The sequence below is a fragment of the Dermacentor andersoni genome, chromosome 11 (assembly GCF_023375885.2).
Source record: "Dermacentor andersoni chromosome 11, qqDerAnde1_hic_scaffold, whole genome shotgun sequence".
Classification (NCBI taxonomy): domain Eukaryota; kingdom Metazoa; phylum Arthropoda; class Arachnida; order Ixodida; family Ixodidae; genus Dermacentor; species Dermacentor andersoni.
In genome coordinates this window covers 110,124,532-110,143,362 of record NC_092824.1, presented here as the reverse complement: position 1 = coordinate 110,143,362, position 18,831 = coordinate 110,124,532, and the positions used below count along the sequence as shown (strand labels likewise).

Below are 18,831 nucleotides of genomic sequence, written 5' to 3'. Positions count from 1 at the left end.
GTTAGTGGACCGTGCACCTTTCTATATGCCCTTAGTACTCACCAGCCTAGAGTTACTAGATGTGTACATGAGTCAATAGAAAGGTGTCTTTGAGGCAATGCGCGGAATTTACGACGCATGCGGAGAGTAATCACTAAGCTCCTATAACGTAACCAATTGGTCCAGTCCGTACAATTACCAACACCAAAAATATAACACTACGATGAAATATATTTTTTTGCTATTTGTTGTGCATGACTATGTGTGCACTAGCACTTGCTAGACATTCAAGATTTTTTTGTGTGTGTGAGGTTCACTTTCCCCGTCTTGACCACGCAGTGCCACTGAAGGTTCGTGGCTTTAATTAGCAGCGTGAACTCATTAAATATAAAGAAAGAAAAATGGAAAATCAACCAAAAGAGACAAGCACAATCACTGAATGCCAAATGACGGTTTATTAAACAAATAACGTATCTAGTGAAGCAGGCATCGTGAGGCCATGTTCAAACACTGGATTTAATGTGTAAATATTTCGCATCCCCATCTACATTTCCTCCCTTGTGCTTAGTGGTGTTGCGCCTCCTTTTTAACTTAGAGTTTAAATCAGCCTGCCCAAGTCATTTGAAGACCACTTCAGTGATATTTCCGAAATCGATCGGAAATATAGTCGCGGATTCGACTCTTGTGTCACAAAGAGGCAAGAACATTATGTTTATTGGTTCGCAGTGAGAATCGCGCGAACTCGCACACGGCGTCGTGTTCGTCTGCACCCCCATTTGAAAAAAGTACTTCCTTCTGCTACCGTCGATTGCTGCTGCATGCCCTCTTGCTGAATCGCACCAACATGAGGTGAGCGGAAAATGCCGAGTATACTGGCTAGTGCTGCATTCAAAAAGAAAAGAAAAGGTAGGCGATGCACTTCAATGCGACAGCGGAGCGAAGTTCGTGCTTTGCAGCATCTAGCAAGACAGAAGGTGGCATGCAGGTCCAGTAAAGGCTAAAGGTCGTCGACAGCGATGCGCGCTCGAGCTCTGGGCACTTTCTTCGGGTCCAACACTGCAAATTCCTTGCCGGGCACATATTCCAGGTACTTCTCGACCAGTCGGCGACCCTCGGTGTCCGGCGCCCAGTCCGAGTCTTCCACGTCGAGGACCTGGGACGAGGCAGAGGTTGTTCAAACAGACTCGCCTTGTTCCGCCACGACCACGCTTGAATACGATAAGGATCGCGATTACGCGCTTACATCGCCTTCGACCGAGGTTGTTGTATGCTATGCTAGGTTCCGCATGGTGAATACTAGTGGGAAATGTGGTGCTAGTGAAAGGAGGATGAACCGTACTGGCGGGCCGGTCTGAGTCACCAGACTCTAGGCCCCTACGCCACGCTGGGGAATGGGGTTTAGGGATAGGACAGATACAGCGTAAATAAGACGAAATAGGGTGGTATGGTGAAGAAGGTGACAGTTGTACGGTCTATTGGTTTCTGTGGAATTCAACCTTCACGCCTTGATAGCATACACAGGGTGTCCCAACTTTCATGCACCAAGATTTGAAATATATGCAAATGTCACATAGCTGGACAGAACCAAGGTAATGTCTGCCGTCACTTGAAGATACTCAGATTATGTTTTGCATTCCGCCTAATTGCATAGTCTTAATTAATTAATCAAATTCTCAAATATTATAATTCGATGAAAAGTGTCAATTAAAGGAATTGTAAAGCGACACGAAAAATGCCCGGTACAGATTTCTGCTGCACAATACGCGTGCTACATAAAAGTATTTTTTCAGAGTGTGAAAGAAGCCCGCGAATACACGAAAAGTGCTTCGAGCAGCCTAGTCGCGCGGCAATTTTGCCATATCGCTACCCTGCGTCATTCCAGAGTAGCAAGCCGGGCAACGCCATCTGCTTAACGTTCTTGACTTTCCTCCTATTCCTTTCTTTCAGTCTCATTAAACACTACCAGCGTTTGACTTATAACCAGCACTACCGTCTTTCTAGCGTTTAACGTCATGCTTACGTTTTTTTTTTTCCATCCATATCTGCCTGCGAGCTGCTTAGTGCCCTTTAGTTTCTCTGATAGCCTTTGAGTTTCATTGCATACTTAGTAATGTGTGCTTTGGAGGTGCTTAGCATGCCCGCAGGAATCGGTATGTGCGCGATGGTGCAAGAAGTGTGATAAAGAAAAAAAGCAACGACACCTGTCCGGCCACGTTGTCCTGAATGCCGGCGAGGCTCCTGAGGAGCGTGACGCACTGCCCCTGCTGGCAGTAGTAGGCGGCCCCCTTGGACTTGTCGAAGTGGCAGCGGGTGCCGTCCGGCAGCACGCCCGTCTCGTTGGTCTGCTCGTTGAGGAAGAACTTGGCCGCGATGTAGGCGTCACCCTTGTAGCCGCAGTGGATTGCGCATGCGCGCCACGACTGGGCTGCGTGTGACCGGGACGTCGATACCAGAAGCGTGAATTCCAGCGCGCTGGAGTATAGTGCGTTTTGGCACTTTTTTTTCTCCATGCTGTATATGTATTTTTTAATTCGTTGTTTTGTTACTGCTCGTAGTTTGGAATGTCTTGCGTGATGCTACGTACTACGATGCGACTCGCTAAGTTTGGAATGGTCGCTAGTTCACGAACACGCCGTACAAGCTATACGGTGGTGCGGGAACGTCAGACGTGCAAAGGAGTAGAACAAAGAATACAACAACGACAGTGGTGCATCGCCTCAGAGATTAGGTGGCGTACGCGGGCTCATCGCCCGATCTCGGGTGCCACGCATCGCCGGTGTTTGCACCTGCCTTTCCGTACTATGAATACTTACCAGCATGCTCAGCTCTTTATAGACATATATATGCTTTGCAGCAGTTTTGTGTAGCAGTTCCCGTATTATTGACAAGGGGTGTTGAAAAAACAATTAATTATTATTGGCACCCTTGCGCTCACGTGTTTTCGTGACCGCGGTTAGACAGGGGCTCTCAGACGTCTGATAGACTATAAAGTCCGCCTTTGGTGTCTTGTGCACCTTGAGCAGACAGCCTTACTTTAGCTTCAAATTTCTCGCTTACAAAGCAGTCTAGGGATGACTCCGCTATGTTTTGCTCTATACGCATGTTGCGTGATAGGCTGATGACCACGTTTGTCACGGCCGTTTGCTCAACCGTTGACTGTTAGATCTTGAAAATCAAAATACATTAACCCGTTAGCATATAAATACTGGATATGTTGCAAAATGCATTCGCCTTTTTTCTTTGGCTATACAGGTTTTTTTAAAGAGAAAATTAAGGATCAATGGAAGGCAGGGAGGTTAACCAGCGCTGAGCCCGGCTGTCTACCCTGCACTGCGGTAAGGAGGGAAAATTAAGAGAAGGAGAGAAGGTCCAGTGAATGATGTCGCCGATGTGCAGTGCAAGTTCTCTGCTCGGTATCAGAGACGGTCGCTCAGTCAGGCAGCCTTCTAAAATCGCACCAGCGCCTTCTACCTTGTCTTTCCTGAAGTAAAGAAACAGTAATGTGTCGCTTACACCTGGACGTTGCATTCCCCAATGCATACTCATTCTTGACTGGAATGACCGACACCGCCGAATGCAATGCATGTGGTGGCTGACAAAAAAAGAAAAAAAAGACTACTGAAGACATTCTGTGCTACTGCCCGTCCTATGGAAATGAAAGGCTTGATCTCCGAACAACTCTTCTCTGGGACCATGGTCTCGCATATCAAAGCTGCAGAAGCTATGTTAAGAAGTCGTTTGTGGTAAATAGCGCAATTCTGCGATTCTTCGGCTGCCGTGCCTGAAGTTGATGACATTACTTGCACGATAAGTGTGTCGGTGTCGACGTTAAGAATGCTATACTGCGAACACGACCACACTACCGTTTGAGAAGAACCGTCCAGTTGGTGCAACTTACCTGCGCTGTACGGCACCAGAGTGCCCTTCGGCTTCAGTTCAGGCTTGGAGCGGGCGAAGAGGGCGCATTTTTCGTCTATGTACTGCTGGTTGGTTTTGGGTTGCGTGCATTTCGGGGCCTGTAACGTGAAACGCTCGCATTAGAAGACTTGCTGGACTTCACTAACTCACAAATGTAGTCACGTGACAGCAGAGGTTCTATTTGCTTCGAAGGGTGGGAGAGGGTGGGGGGGAGGCGAGGGAGCGAAGAGGAAAGCATCGAAAAAGGCGCGAGCACGAGGGAAGAAGTCGATAGGACGAGAGCCGGACCAACGATGCGTGAGCGTGCCATCATTGTTTTTAACAGCAAAACAATGTAATTAACTTCGACAACGGTTCGGTATGATACAGTTTTGTTATGTTATAAAATGTGTTGCGGATGCGCAGCATGTTTCGTCTTTTGTCAGTGTGGAAGTTTTTCCAAGAATACGCGTAGTTGTAAGTACAGGGCTGATTCAGTTTACTTCTTCCCTTTCGTGCCCGTACTTTTTCGCTAATTTGCTGTTTATTCAATAATTAAAATTAAATTATGGGGTTTTACGTGCCAAAACCACTTTCTGATTATGAGGCACGCCGTAGTGGAGGGTCCGGAAATTTCGACCACCTGGGGTTCTTTAACGTGCACCTAAATCTAAGTACACGGATGTTTTCGCATTTCGCCCCCATCGAAATGCGGCCGCCATGGCCGGGATTCGATCCCGCGACCTCGTGCTCAGGAGCGTAACACCATAGCCACTGAGCAACCACGGCGGGTGTTTATTCAGTAATGACATCAACCTGCAGTTGCAGATGTTTGCAGGTGCTTCATGCGTAATGGCTGCGCGCAGAGTCTAGTACAGCCAACACGAGACGTCAGAGCTTCGCATGAGTGCCTTGATGTTCTATACACTATGGCGCGCTTCACGGTATAAAAAGGCAGGCGTGCAAAACAAGAACACAGGATATATGACGAAGATGGCGCGAACTCACTTTGTGTATCTGGCATTTCTGTTGTCCTTGACGCTGCTTTTGAGCGCGTACGTGTTTTGTGCGACTACCTTTTTTGAAATTATAAATCCTTTGTCAACTTGGTGAGGCTTCTGTCCTTCTAGGTTATGTTTATTTTGCAAGTTTTCCTCTATTTATTCCTTCTAGAACTTACCCTCACGGCAGAATAGGATACCGGGCGAGTTGGTACAGGCGTTTATGTTTGGTAACGCGAAAGGAAACACTGGCACACAAAAGAAAGAAGACGACGCATGCGCTTCGAACCAGTGGCCGAGCTTCAAACTTCGAAAATGTGTTTTAGTGAATTCCTTTAAAGGACAATTGCAGCGAAATTTCTGCTTGGCTAAATTGGATATAAGTAGTATAAACTACTGAAACAGTCTTGGCAAAGCCGCCGGCTAGTAATTGTATAATTTTCTCATAAACAGGCTCTAAACAGCACCTGAGCGGACGACGTGCGCACGTATTGGTTAGCGCCTATGACACAGGTCGAGGCGCGTAGCTTCAGAGATTTTTTTCAGCGCACTGCGGGGCAGCCGCGGGCGCCTCCTGATCTCGGAGGTCACGTTCAGGAGCCGCGTGTTATACGTCCTGGCTGCCTTCCGCCGAGCGGTAATGGTGGCATTCTTTGCAGTTTCGGTATCAAAAAAAGAAAAAGAAAATAGCTTATTTTGCAAGATTTCCGTTACGCTTCCAGTGGTATTTAAAGGGCAATATTCTGCACCGAAGTTCTTATTTATCGACGTTATCTTAAAGGAGACCTTTTACGCGGTCCAAAATTTTGTTTCAGTTGGCATTTAAGGCTAGGCTAGTGGTGAAACGAGGAAGATATTGCAATAAAAAGGAGAAGTTTCTCTCACGTTCTTGTTGTCGTTGATGTCGCAGGGCCTTAGCTTAACGCTGTCGCCCTCGCAGCCTTCCAGTGTGTTCTGCCGCCTGCGAAAAAGCGTAAATAAAGCTGAAGCAATCGAATTCGTCCATGCTTTATCGTGCGCGCTTTCCTTCTACGCTACATTCTTTCGCCCATATAGCACAAAAAAGGAACAAACAACAAATGCCGCACACTGTGAAACGTAATCATTTGGATTATCTCTTGACATTTTCTCGCAGAAATGACTGGGAGATTATGCAGCAGAAGGTCACTTCGGCTACAGTGACCGGGAGTTCTCTCAAGCCAAGCGCGTTTGGACTACTGACCAGGGTCACAAAAAAGCAGAGTACCCTGGCTCTTTCACGGGTCTTGCGTTGACAGAACGCTACTTCGGGTTCTTTTTTTTTTAACATGCGCCAAACTATCGATACAGTTGTGATCTTGCACTCCCCTCTCCATAAGAAATGCGACGGGCGCAGCAGGCAATCGAACCTGTTACCTTGCGCTCAGCCGTCGAACGTTATATAGCAACTGAGGCACGCAGGCAGCAACTGAGGTCTTCCACTGACATGCTGCTTGGCAAAGCTAACTCACAAACCGATCAATAAAAATAAAATAAAAAAAAGATAAACTGTGACTTAACGTCCCGAAGCCTCGAAGTGCACGATGATGGAAGGCCTAATGGAAGGCTCCGGGTTAACCTTGACCATCTATAGGATTTTTTTTCATGTGAATTCAGAGGGCGCTACACAAGCGTTTTAGCGCTCTGGCGGCGTCCATCGGAATGCTGTCACCGCATCAGGGAGTCGAACCCCTTACCTTGTGCCAAGAGGCAAGATGCCATAACCACTCAGCGCCCTGTTACGGTTCACTTTGTGCGGCAATGACTGGAACAGACGCCAAACAACTGGCACACGGCGTGCCTAATCCTCACGCCCGTCACAATGAAAAGACTTGTTCGTCGGGTGTATGCGATCGGATTATGCACAGAATGTGCAAATCTTACTCCCCTCTGTCCTACGTTCAACCAGTCTATGCGAAGGATTGGTTTCCATTCCATGATCATCTGTGTAGGTTGACCAGACGTGTCCTGACAAGACCCTCTACCAGGGAGCAAGGGTGAATGAGGTTGCCCGGATGGTGGAGGGTATGAGAAAGCCAGCGAGCCTCCACGTGTAGACACATCTTCTCTGCCCTTGCGTGCAGGTGTACACACGCTGTACGCTTCTGTATTTTGTTTTGTCTTGGAGTGCACCGCTCACATCACCTGGCTTTTACATCACCTGGCTTTTCCTCCCGAACCCACTCTGATGGTAAACCTGGTTCGAGCTCCAAGCAGGCGCTGTTGAACGTCACAAAACCCCTTCCCGTTAACACCCCTCAGATGGTTGTAAGCCGATAACTACTTGGTTCCGGGGCAACTGCACTGCTTCTGTGATCGTCTGAATGTCTGCCGGCAGAAGTGCACGTGGAGGACTGAACGCTGCCACTTAAAAAAAAATGTATTCAAACAAAAACAGAGGAATAGTCGCTGTTTCCGAGCAACGGCTAGCCCCTTTCGCTTGGTTAATGACATAGGAATAAAAAAAATATTAACCCTTGCACTAAGCGATACTTAAATAAAACTGAAGATCATTAAAAGTAAAGGTCTCTCCCGATAAGTTCTCGTTACTAACAAAGTCCGCGAATGTCTGGGTTGCACAATTCTCGGAGGAACGAATGAGGCACACACGTTGCAGTAGACTCGACATTTGTCGCAAATGCCAGTGTATTCAAAAAAGCGTTGAAGTGACTTCGCGGCTTTGTGGTACGGTGCCTTTTGATGGCAATGGGCCCTACTTTTTGGCAAGCGAGACACTTCGATATGAATCAAGTAAACCTGAGTTCTTGTTCATGGCGTTTCCCACGTGTAACGTTCGCGGGACAGTCGAGGGGTACGTGCACCCTCTCGTCACACTCACCGCGGATCGCTGCACGTCCTCTTCATGCGCATCAGCGCCACGCTGTGCTGGATGCACGGCTTGCTGCACTCGCTCACCGTCTCCCAGTCGCTCCAGCCGCCGGGCACCACGGGCGCGGACTTCGGGAACGGCACGCACTTGGTGCCCTGACACCACTGCACCGCCGCGAAGGAAGCGATCGGTGACAAAGCCAGAAGGTCCGCCGGTGATCGCGGAGGTCACGTATTCACAGTCAAGAGGCACACGTTTCGTAAACAAAGCGGTGCCGCGACGCGAGTTGTGGCAAATGTGCCTGTCCATTGCTGCAGTGACTGCATCACGAGGCTACAGGCATTTATTTTAAGTCCGTTTTGCTTATTTTCTTTTTGGACTTTGCTTGGCGAGGAATCCCTCAGGTTAAAAAAAAAATATGCGTACGTCGTTATTGGTCTATAGGAGTGCGCCAATGCAGACGTCATCACGGAGGTTATGGTTAGGTACAGCGAGGGTATTACCCGCGGGACCTAGGTTCACGCCTGTTTTAGTGCCACTTCAAGTGCTATACTCGACAAAGCAAGCTCATTACGCACGTGCGAGCCTTTATCTAGCGCACTAAATTTATTTACCGTGTTTATCATTTCATAGCGCAGGTTATAAGGCCGGGGCCGCTGTCTTGTACGCGTTCGAAAAGCCAACGTTCGGTTTCGCCTCACGCGTTTGTCCGGGCCGCGCCGATTTGCGGCCCAGGTCAATCTAGGCCAATGGCGTGAGGCGAAACCGAACGTCGGCTTTTAGAATGCGTAGAAGACAGTGACCCGGGCCTCCGAACGGATTATTAAAGCGAATATAATCTACCGGAACTGCAAACCGATTCTTTTAGCCTTTTCGTAGCCTCTCTTATTTGCCAGGAAAGAAAACAAGTCTCACATTGTTATCTCCACAGTAGGTTCCCTCCAATGCGTGTCCGGCTCCGAAGAGGCCAATTCTTTCCGGGCTTTTGCACTGTAAGGCACGGCATACAGCCTAGAAAGACAAAAGCAAGAGTGCAATAAAACATGAGAAATATAGTATATAAAGAAGACTGCATACACAACTGCTGCATAGACTGAACATGATGAGAAAGAAAGTGTATAAAGAAAGATAGCAGACACAACTGCTGCATAGAATCAATCAATCAATCAATCAATCAATAGATCAATCAATCAATCAATCAATCAATCAATCAATCAATCAATCAATCAATCAATCAATCAATCAATCAATCAATCAATCAATCAATCAATCAATCAATCACTGATCGCGGGATCGAATCCCGGCCACGGCGGCCGCATTTCGATGGGGGCAAATGCGAAAACACCCGTGTGCTTAGATTTAGGTGCACGTTAAAGAACCCCAGGTGGTCGAAATTTGCGGAGTCGTCCACTACGGCGTGCCTCATAATCAGAAAGTGGTTTTGGCACGTAAAACCCCATAATTTGTTTCAATCAATCAATCAATCAATCAATCAATCAATCAATCAATCAATCAATCAATCAATCAATCAATCAATCAATCAATCAATCAATCAATCAATCAATCAATCAGTTTGGTAAGGAGTCTTATTTTCCGCAGTACCTTGGGTACGTGCTCACTTGTAGCGCCGGTAAATTATCTATCGCAGTCCTCGTAAGCAACCACCCAATATGTCTTGTTTCAAGCGCGGACTCACGCTCATATTCTCAGGCTTGATGCTGCACCTTGCCCCGTCGCTCTTGAGGAAGACCCGGCACTGCGCGTCAGCGTCCCACTGCTGACCAGGCGGAAGCGAGCTGCGCCACGAGTTCCAGCGCAGGACTTCTCGCAGCCTGCACACAGACCACGGCAGCGGCAGTCCCAAAAAAGGAAAAGAAGCAAAAACAATTAGGTTCCAGGCATACCTCAGGAAAGCATGACTGATATAAGGATTCTGTTGGACCGATTCTGTTACTTTATTATCAGCCATCGTTCACGACCGGCCGATTACTATGATAACGTAGGCGAAACACCTCTCGGACTGCTGATGAAGCGCGAAAAGGAATGGCACTGGTATAGAATACTCACATTGCTTCGCCCCTTGTCCATGAAAAATTATTTGTTTTATGCCCTAACCTCATGGAACTTGCTTCAAAGCTTGCATCAATCTCCGCACATGAATTTCTGAATAATTCGTCTACTCGTCTAAAAGTGAGACCCTCGCTAGGACACGACATTACCACGCATCTTCGTGTAGTGGCGACCACATAAGACATTTTCGAGGTATACTTCACTAGACCAGGTGCCCACGAACACCGCTGAATAGACACTGGCCACCAAGCCATTAGAATGGGAAGGACTGGCTGTTAGACTAGTTAGCATTTCATACTAACTACGGCAACCCAACGCAATGTGCTGGACAGACACAAAGACAATTGCGTAACTCACCTCATCAAATGGACGAGCGGTGAGTTAGGCAAGAAAGTGCGTTGGCGTCGCGTCGGTGGGGAACGGCGTTAAAACATTCAGTGCTTGCTTGTTGTGTGAGCTAGCGGAAGCGCATGTGACGCAAAGATATCGTGGAGTGGGCGCTTACATTTTCGGTCAGCGTTTTGTGGATGTCACGTCCTAAATGATGGGGGTATATACCAGTATCTATATATTTTTTTTTCCTACTCTGGCACCCGCGTTTAGAGCAAGCATACATAATTTCGACCCCAGTCACTATCTGTTAGCACAGCCTGCATTGATGGCGGGCGGACGTTGGCGGCAAGATTGCCATGAGAACGAACTAAGAGCAATCGAAGTCGTTCGTTCTGCCTGATCTGTGACTAAAGGTGGCTGACACCTACAGGTGCAAATAATTCTGGTCTACAGCAGCGGCAGTGAAGCCTTAGCGGCCTTTAGGCATATTGCACTGCGTTGTACGGTAACATACAGAAAGCGGCACGCAGTAGTATACAGGAAGATTTCGTTCACACTTAGGCGAAATGTCATGAGTATTCGAGCGACTATAGAGCTTATACTAGACATGAAATACTGGACATCAAAATTTCCTTTTGCGAGATCGTTGTTTGACGTCGTAATGGTAAATGTTTAGAACGACAGAAAGCTGAGCTAGTTGGTAAGGATTCATTATGCAAAAAAGAGGTGAGGCGTGCAGACAGGACACAAGAGTAGAGAAGTGGACAACACGAACAAAACGGCGTTCGTGTTGTCCACTTCTCTACTCTTGTGTCCTGCCCGCATGCCTCCCCTCTTTTTTTGCATAATGGTAAATGTTTCTCCTGTAAAGTAAATGTTGAAGTTGCATTGAAATGAATACTATTTATTTGTTTTCGATCAGTGCACTGGACCCTGCAAACGTAGGCACATATTTTGGTGGGGTGGCGTGAGAAAAAATACGATGACACGTATGCGCATGCGTAAATAGCTTATTTTGTATTTATCACTTGTCTTTAGGCCCATCATCATGTTCATCATCATCATCATCACCACCACCACCACCACCACCATCATTACCATTATCCTCATCATTTTAATTTCATGTCCACTGAAGATCGGAAGCCTCTACCAGTGATCTCCACATAACCCTGTCTTGCGCTAGCTGATTCCATGTTATGCATGCAAGTTTCATAATTTCATCGCACAACCTATTTTTCTGTCGTCCTAGAATTCACTTCCCTTTCTATGACATCCATTCTGTAACTCGAATAGAGCACCGGTTATCTGTCCTACGCATCACACGGCCTGCTGAGACAATTTTTTACTTCTTAATTAAATGCCGGCTACCCCCGTTTTCTCTCTAATCCACACAGCTGTCTTCCTGTCTCTTAACGTTACGCATAAGATCTTTCGTTCCATCACTAGTTGCGCGGCAGTTAACTTCTTCTCAAGCTTCTTTGTTAACTTCCTCGTTTCTGCCCCATATATTAGTAGCGGTAGAATGCAATGATTGTACACTTTTCAAGGATAGCAGTAGGTTACTGGTAATGATTTAGTATTCCCTGCCATCCCCGCTCCAATCCCTTTTTATTCTTCTGCAATTTTTCTTCTCATGATCAGAGCTACCTCTTGGTAACCGACCTAGATAAACGTACTATTGCGCAGGTTCTAGGGACTGACTTCCAATCATGAGCCCTTGTTGTCTTGCAAGTACATACACTTTGCCTTTTCTGGAAGTAAACCGCTAATTCATAGTCTCGCGGTTGTTCTGTCATTTATCTCATGAACAGGGTTACCTGTCGCTGACCGACCTAGATAGACGCCCTCTTGCGCAGATTCTAGTGGCTGACTTCCAATTATGAGTTCTTCCGCTAACAGAACATATCCTTTCAACTCGAACCAACTAGCCCGTCCCGTTGCCCTCATGCTGTGACAGAAACGCTGTATTTGCTTAACAGCCCCGTTTCCCTCAAGCGAGACTTTGCCGAACCGTTATGCTTTGGCAGCGGTGTGTCGTGTATTTTCTGCATGCTCTGCTGCGAATGTCAGTGTCTGTTGCCGAAAACCTTATGCCTTTTTTGTTTTTGCTATCTGCATGGCGTCCAACGAGCTCAGGGAAAGACCATCCTCGTATGCAGGAAGGCGAGCGAAATGACAGGGTACACAGCGGGCAGCAGACACGCAATCACATTATGAAGGGGTCTCGTTATACAGCACTGTAGCTTCGAGCCGTTACTCGGTATAACGTTAAGTGTGTTTGTGCGCAGGAGTAAGTGCAAAGCTTACCTTTTAACAGAGGGTACCTCCTTGAGGCAGGCCATCTTGGCGTTCTCGTGCAGCTTGGTGAGCACCTGGAGACTACACGGGGACCACCAGGTGGTCGTGTTGGAGGTGCGCCACGGACCCATGAGGTAGCGGTCCAGCGCGCAGTCGTCGTTTTCCGGCGGACCATCGTGGTTGACGCCCAGGCTGCGACGCGTCCATAAATATGGTGAAACACGTGACGGAAGCACTTGGCGATGTTCGCGGCAGCGTTTACAGGAAGAGCAGTGCGCCTCTGGAGCTAAGCTCAAGGTAGCATCAGCACAAATTCAAACGCGAACAATTCCGAAACTACTCCAGTGCGTCGTTATATTTCCAGCTTCACCTGAATTTGTAACGGTGGCTTTTTCTGACTCCAAAACGCACACTTATTACTTCGCTTAAAAACCGGCTGCTGAGCAACTGCACGCTGTACGCCCATGAAATTGCGCGTAACAGGTGTTCTTAATCATTTTTTTTGTTCGCATTTCAATTTATGTGCACTGCGGATGAAAACGAAAAGACAGATTTCGTAGGCATCCACATAGTCTATGTTTTTTTTTTTTGTGCTTGTATTTCAGAGAGAGAGAGAGAGAGAGAGAGCTAACAGCTGTACCGAACCTTAAAAGACGGTTTTTGATTGATCTTGAACTTGTTGGGAGTCAAAGCAAAGTCTTATAATGGACGAGTTTGTTCACATTTCACAGGCACACGCACACATAAATGCTCTGGCGTGAAGAAACCAGGAGAAAGAGACACAGGAACACAAAACAGCTAAGTCAAAGCTCAGACAAGACCTAAGCCCTCCTGAAAACGACAGTCAGCACAAAATATACACAAGGCCACGTGATTACATTCTTTTGTTTCCTTCGATCCCAACTCTACTAAGCACTCCACACCAGGGGTGACTCTACTTTCAACTAGATGCCTATTTTCTTTTTCTGTTTTACACAAACGCTTCGGCGATCTCTTGCCTGTGTGCCAGTTCGTGAGCGGCCACATCGCTTGTCTGCAGGCCGAACGTGGTCATCGGTCTTCGTCTCGGATTGGTCGATCCAAACTCCACAACGACGTTGCCATAATCCCGGGTGCAGACACCACCTAAGTAAGCCTTTCCTGCGCAAAGGACAGAGAGGATCCCCAGCTTGAAATAAATACTTATATTCTGAAGAGTGTCTCGTGGCCGGAACTTTGTTTACTAAACACTTGTTGTAGAGATACATGGATGAAGTTCATTAACAGGAATTCGGAATGTTCGGTTTCAGCCAGCGTGCTCTTACTAATTATTTTTATTCGGAATGTCAGCCATTGAAGGAGGCGCTTTATGAAATATAGTCTTGGGTACTTTGTAAGTACGCCAAGGAGACAGGTAAGGCTTGTACTACGCTGAGTTTCTTTCCAGCAAAACATACTTTTTGGCAAAAGTGGAACAGAAGCGGCAAAAAAAAAAAAAGAACGCACAGCTGTGTGGTAAAATAAACGATTGCAAGTTGGCCGTCCGTACGCCGACATTGCTCCGATGAGTGCACAAGATGAATATTTTAAGAAATATTAATGCCAACAACATTGAAAAGGAATATGTAAGCGACGGTTTTCAACAAGCCTCACCTAACACGCTTTTATCTTTCTTCCCATCTTTCGCTGCGTGCATGTCCTTCCTGAAAGAAAAGTGCATTTGTGGGTTTTAGTGGTCAACTTTCTCATGTTCATGCGTCACTTCATTTGTAGCGTTTCTCGGAAATGAACCTCGGCGATGTTGCAGCTGCTAAAATTAGTAGAGAAATTGCGAATGGGGAAGTGCGGCTTCTTTTTGTACAGACACGAGAACTGGCGTAAACGCACAAAAACCATCCAGCCAACTCCAAGTCGTTGTCCTTCAGAGCTGGAAAATTGAGACAGCAAAGTCGTGAACGAGATACAAGTCTTTGTCAAGCCTTGATGCGGCTTTCTTGCTACGACCTTGCAATGTCACTGCTGTTGCCATTGTTTGAAATGTCTCGTAGGAGAAATGACAATATATTTGGAAAGCTGCACTTACAATGATGCGAGGCTATCAAGAAATATTATATAATCGAGTTAACTTCGGCGTTCTAAACATTGCTTTAATTTAAATTCTTTGACCCACGGTGGGAAATAGGGGACAAGCGAATTTCATCAATCAGAGTTCATCTCGTAATGAAGTTGCCCCGCACAAGTTGGTCGACGCCACGCAAGCGTCACTGTGCAAAGGTTGGAGAGGGAAGAATGATGAGTGAATTGCGGCAGAAGTGATGACACCAGACAGTGCGTACAGGCTGTTTGCTCTTATACAAGCGCAAGGTCCACCATCCCGCGTTGGTCAAACACAATATATGTCGAACTGGGTGGCTTGCTTGTGTTGTGGTTCTGGCCATTTTGTGTTCTATTCAATGAGTGGATGACCAAAGGCGTCTGACAAGCTCATATCTTTTGCAAACTTGACTTACAGTGAGCACATAGACAAAAGGACCGAAAGAACGACGAAGACAAGCGCTGAATTCGAACTGAATGTTTATTTCGCATAACAAGCATGCATTACCAAGACACCGAGACAAGAACGCCCCCTCCAATGCATGAAGCCAGAAAAAGTACACATTCAAAATTCAAACGAACCATAACCGCCTCCTTAAGGCGAATGAAAGCGCATGTGCGATCTCAAGATCTCACTTTGGCGTACGTTCCGGTCAATGGAACGCGGTCATAAGCAACCTGACCCTGCAGCGAGCGTTAGGTTAGCAATGCAGAGTTCGCCACATCAATTTGCAGAACACGCTGCTAGAGCGTTTTTCCCGAAATACGATCAAGCGTCACCTATAAACTGCCCCGATATTGATGAGTCTGCCACAACCTCTAAATCCCAAATATCCAGCCCTTTCAACATGGCCGAACTAATAGCGGCGATTGAAACTTCGAAGCAACGAACAACACCTGGTCCCGATGGTATTCCTTATGAGGTTTTCAAGAACATGGAAGGAGCAGCTCTCGACGCACTTCTTCAGGCTATTAATAAAGTATGGGAGACTGGAAACGTTCCACCTGATTGGAAGCATTCAATTGTTGTCGCGATTCCGAAACCAGGAAAGTCTCCAAATAGCCTGCAGTCTTTACGCCCAATTTCACTAACCTCAACTGTCTGCAAACTCGCTGAAAAGATGCTGGCCACACGAGTTTCCTGGTGGCTTGAACGCCACGATAAATATCATCCTGCTCAAATTGGATTCCGTTCTTACTTGGGAACTGAAGACGGCCTTTCTATGTTATCAGACGATGTTTTACAGGTTTCTCCACACAGTCATGCTGTGCGCACGGTAGTAGCAACAGACATAACGAAAGCTTATGACAATATCGACCATGAAATCATTATATCTAACCTCATCGACCTGGGACTTCCACCGCGGGTGATAAGATTCATCTACTCATTCCTTCAGAATCGCACATTTGCGATTAGAGTAGATGGAAGGCAAGAAGGATACTTCACATCGAACAGAGGAGTCCCACAAGGTTCGGTTCTGGCTCCTCTTCTCTTCAACGTTGCTTTAATACCTCTGGCCTGGCAACTACATCGGATTCCGGATGTGAGGTTCTTAATCTATGCGGATGACGTCACTTTGTGGTCCGTGCATAAAGATTTATCTAGACAAACTCAACAGCTTCAAGAAGCCCTTGATGTGCTGAACAACTACGCTCGGAAAGCAGGATTGGACATTTCCGCCCAAAAATCAAGCTATGTTGTGGTGGCCAACAAGAAAGGACGCACAAGAATCACGCAGCACCCCTTCACATTTAGACTCGGCGCAGTGACAATCCCTGAGGCTTCTGAGATCCGCATACTGGGTCTCGATATTCACCAATCCGGCAGTGGTGCACACTGGCTCCGTAAAACCAGACAGAGTTCGACAAAAACACTTCACCTTATTCGTCGCATTGCAGCAAAAGCAGCTGGAGCTCGTACTGACGTAGCTCGACGGTTGGTGCGTGCAGTCTTGCAGCCACGAATTTTATATCAAGCACAATTTCAACGGCTGACTTTGGCACAGCTGGCACAGTTGGAGACGATTAATCGCGATGCTATGCGCACAATCACAGCACTGCCCCGCATCACTCCGATACCAACCTTACAGGAACATGCCCAGCTCAACACAATTGCAGAGCTAATTTTGCAACGTGAAAAAGCACGTGAAATAAAAAAGCAACTTATTCCGGCTGTCGCTGCGTTGCATGCTCATTTTCACCGCGGCTCTCGGATTGACAATCAGCCCTATCCAATGCCTCCCTGGGAATTCACCAGCATCACAACTAATAAGCCAACGAAGTTACGACGCAGCGATACAACATTTATTATTGACGAACACAACAAAGTCGATGCATCATGCGTTAACACCTGCAAAGTCTATACGGATGCTGCCATTCTCCCAGACGGCGGAAGGACATCATTCCTGAGTACTACGCATAATTTCATCACCGGCCACCACCGCTATTTATCTACGGAAGCCAGCGCTCTAGTAATGGAACTTCAAGCCATTCACGACGCTGTGCAAGATGCGACATCTAAGCTGCCTACCATCAAGCAACTAGATATCTTCACTGATTCTTTAGCGGCTATTCAGGAACTCAAGAAGGTTCATAAGGCGATGGAAATCTGCGAGAGAATACACACTATGAATAGTAAGACAGCTACTTGCGTCAAGGTACACTGGATTCAAGGCCATTCAGCAAACCCTCACAACATTGCTGCTGACCAGCAGGCACACTGTCCTCCTAATCCTGATCCTCCACCTATTCCCCTCCCACCCCAACCCCGTAACTCGCTGCGAGCCCGTAAAAATGTTCTCCGGCAGGACACACGCGCTCTTATCCCACCGTGTGTCTGCTCCCTCCCCCTTCATCTTACTAGGGCGGAGGAAGTTGTGCTTAGGAGGCTTCGGGCCGGGGTGGCCCTTACACCGGCTGTTGTCTCAAGGTGGAACTGGTCGCATTTACCACTGGGTGCTACGTGTCCATACTGCTCCATTCCTGTGGTGGAATCAGATGCATACCACCTAATATGGACATGTACGGGTTTACAATCGGAACGCTCGCGTCTCCTACTGCAAGCCGGCCTCCGCTACAGTGTGACAACCAGCTATGACCGCTGGATACATGACAACAGATTCCACAAAACACTGCTTCAATTCATACACAACACAGGCCTCACAGCACACATATAATACATATATACGCTCCAAGAATTATGCCTTAAGGGCAAGCCTTTATCGCAATAAAAAAAAAAAAAAAAAAAAAGATCTCAAGAAAGCAAATCCGTTATCTGTTAATGCAATTGACGGTTTACTAACCGAGTCACCCTCAGCGATCACTGCTGCTTCAATGATAATTCTAATCTGTTCATTAGGACGCCTAATTTCCATAAGGGCAGACAGGAATGTTTCTAAACGTTAGACTGCAAGAACATAGCAATAAAGTGCGCACAGGGTGGGAAGGGTTTCTATGTGTCCATTGTGCACAATGCGGCTGCATTCAGTTCATTGAAAAGACCGGTGTCTTAGCTAGGTATACCAATGAAAACACTAGACTTATCATTGAAGCAGCAGCGATCGCCGAGGGTGACTTCGTTAGTAAGCTGTCAATTGCATTAATAGATAAAGAACTTGCATTCTTGAGATCTCACATGCGCTCTCGTTCGTATTAGAGAGGCGGTTATGGTTCGTTTCAATTTTGAATGCATACTCATGCTGGCTTTGTGTATTGGAGGGGGCGTTTTCATCTTGGTGTCTTGGTTACATATGATTGTTATGCGAAATAAAAAATTCAGTTGGCAATCAGCGCTTGTCTTTGTCGTTCTTTCGATCCTTTTGTCTATGTACGCGTTGTAAGTCAAGTTTGCAATGGAATACCAACTAGCCAGTGCCCAAACGCTGCTTCATAGCCTTTAGCTTTTGCTTCGCTTTTTTCCGCAGTCAGACCTTGTCCGTAACATAAAATGAACCGAAGTGAAACTGAAATGAAATAAAATGAAAAGCACCCTTTCAGAATTTCGCACATGTTTCAGCTTGCAAAACTAGTTTAGCAGGCACATTCGGCGACAGGGCAAACTGTGACGCCCCTTCAGCGAGCAGCAAACTCAAAGCAAGATGTAGAAAAAGGTGCAATGCCGCAAAATATACCGATTACTTGCAAGGGACAAACGAAAATGACATAAATACAAGGTTGACGTAAAAAAAAAAAAGAAAGAACTTACCCCGTGAGCAGCAGTGCCACGTCCCAGTGTCCCGGCTCGTCATCGTGCGCGTTCGCTTTTGCAGTGAAGTTGCTAAAACCCTTGAGCAACTTGTCTGCCTCCTCCGACTGCAGTTGCTGGTTCTGCAC

The 18,831-nt window shown here is 46.8% G+C and overlaps 1 protein-coding gene across 1 annotated transcript in view; it reads right to left on the bottom strand.

Moving 5' to 3' along the window:
- Nucleotides 1-415: 415 nt before the first annotated feature.
- LOC126539464 (uncharacterized) overlaps nt 416-18,831 on the bottom strand; it is a 35,876-nt gene continuing 17,460 nt past the window's right edge. The window contains exons 9-19 of the mRNA XM_050186313.3: nt 18,704-18,825; nt 14,059-14,108; nt 13,425-13,566; nt 12,436-12,618; nt 9,422-9,557; nt 8,641-8,736; nt 7,735-7,889; nt 5,763-5,838; nt 3,878-3,995; nt 2,181-2,404; nt 416-1,132 (exon numbers count right to left, since the gene is read on the bottom strand). Of these exons, the coding sequence (XP_050042270.2) occupies nt 977-1,132; nt 2,181-2,404; nt 3,878-3,995; nt 5,763-5,838; nt 7,735-7,889; nt 8,641-8,736; nt 9,422-9,557; nt 12,436-12,618; nt 13,425-13,566; nt 14,059-14,108; nt 18,704-18,825 (1,458 nt within the window). The 3' untranslated portion in view covers nt 416-976. The remainder of the gene's footprint in view (nt 1,133-2,180; nt 2,405-3,877; nt 3,996-5,762; nt 5,839-7,734; nt 7,890-8,640; nt 8,737-9,421; nt 9,558-12,435; nt 12,619-13,424; nt 13,567-14,058; nt 14,109-18,703; nt 18,826-18,831) is intronic.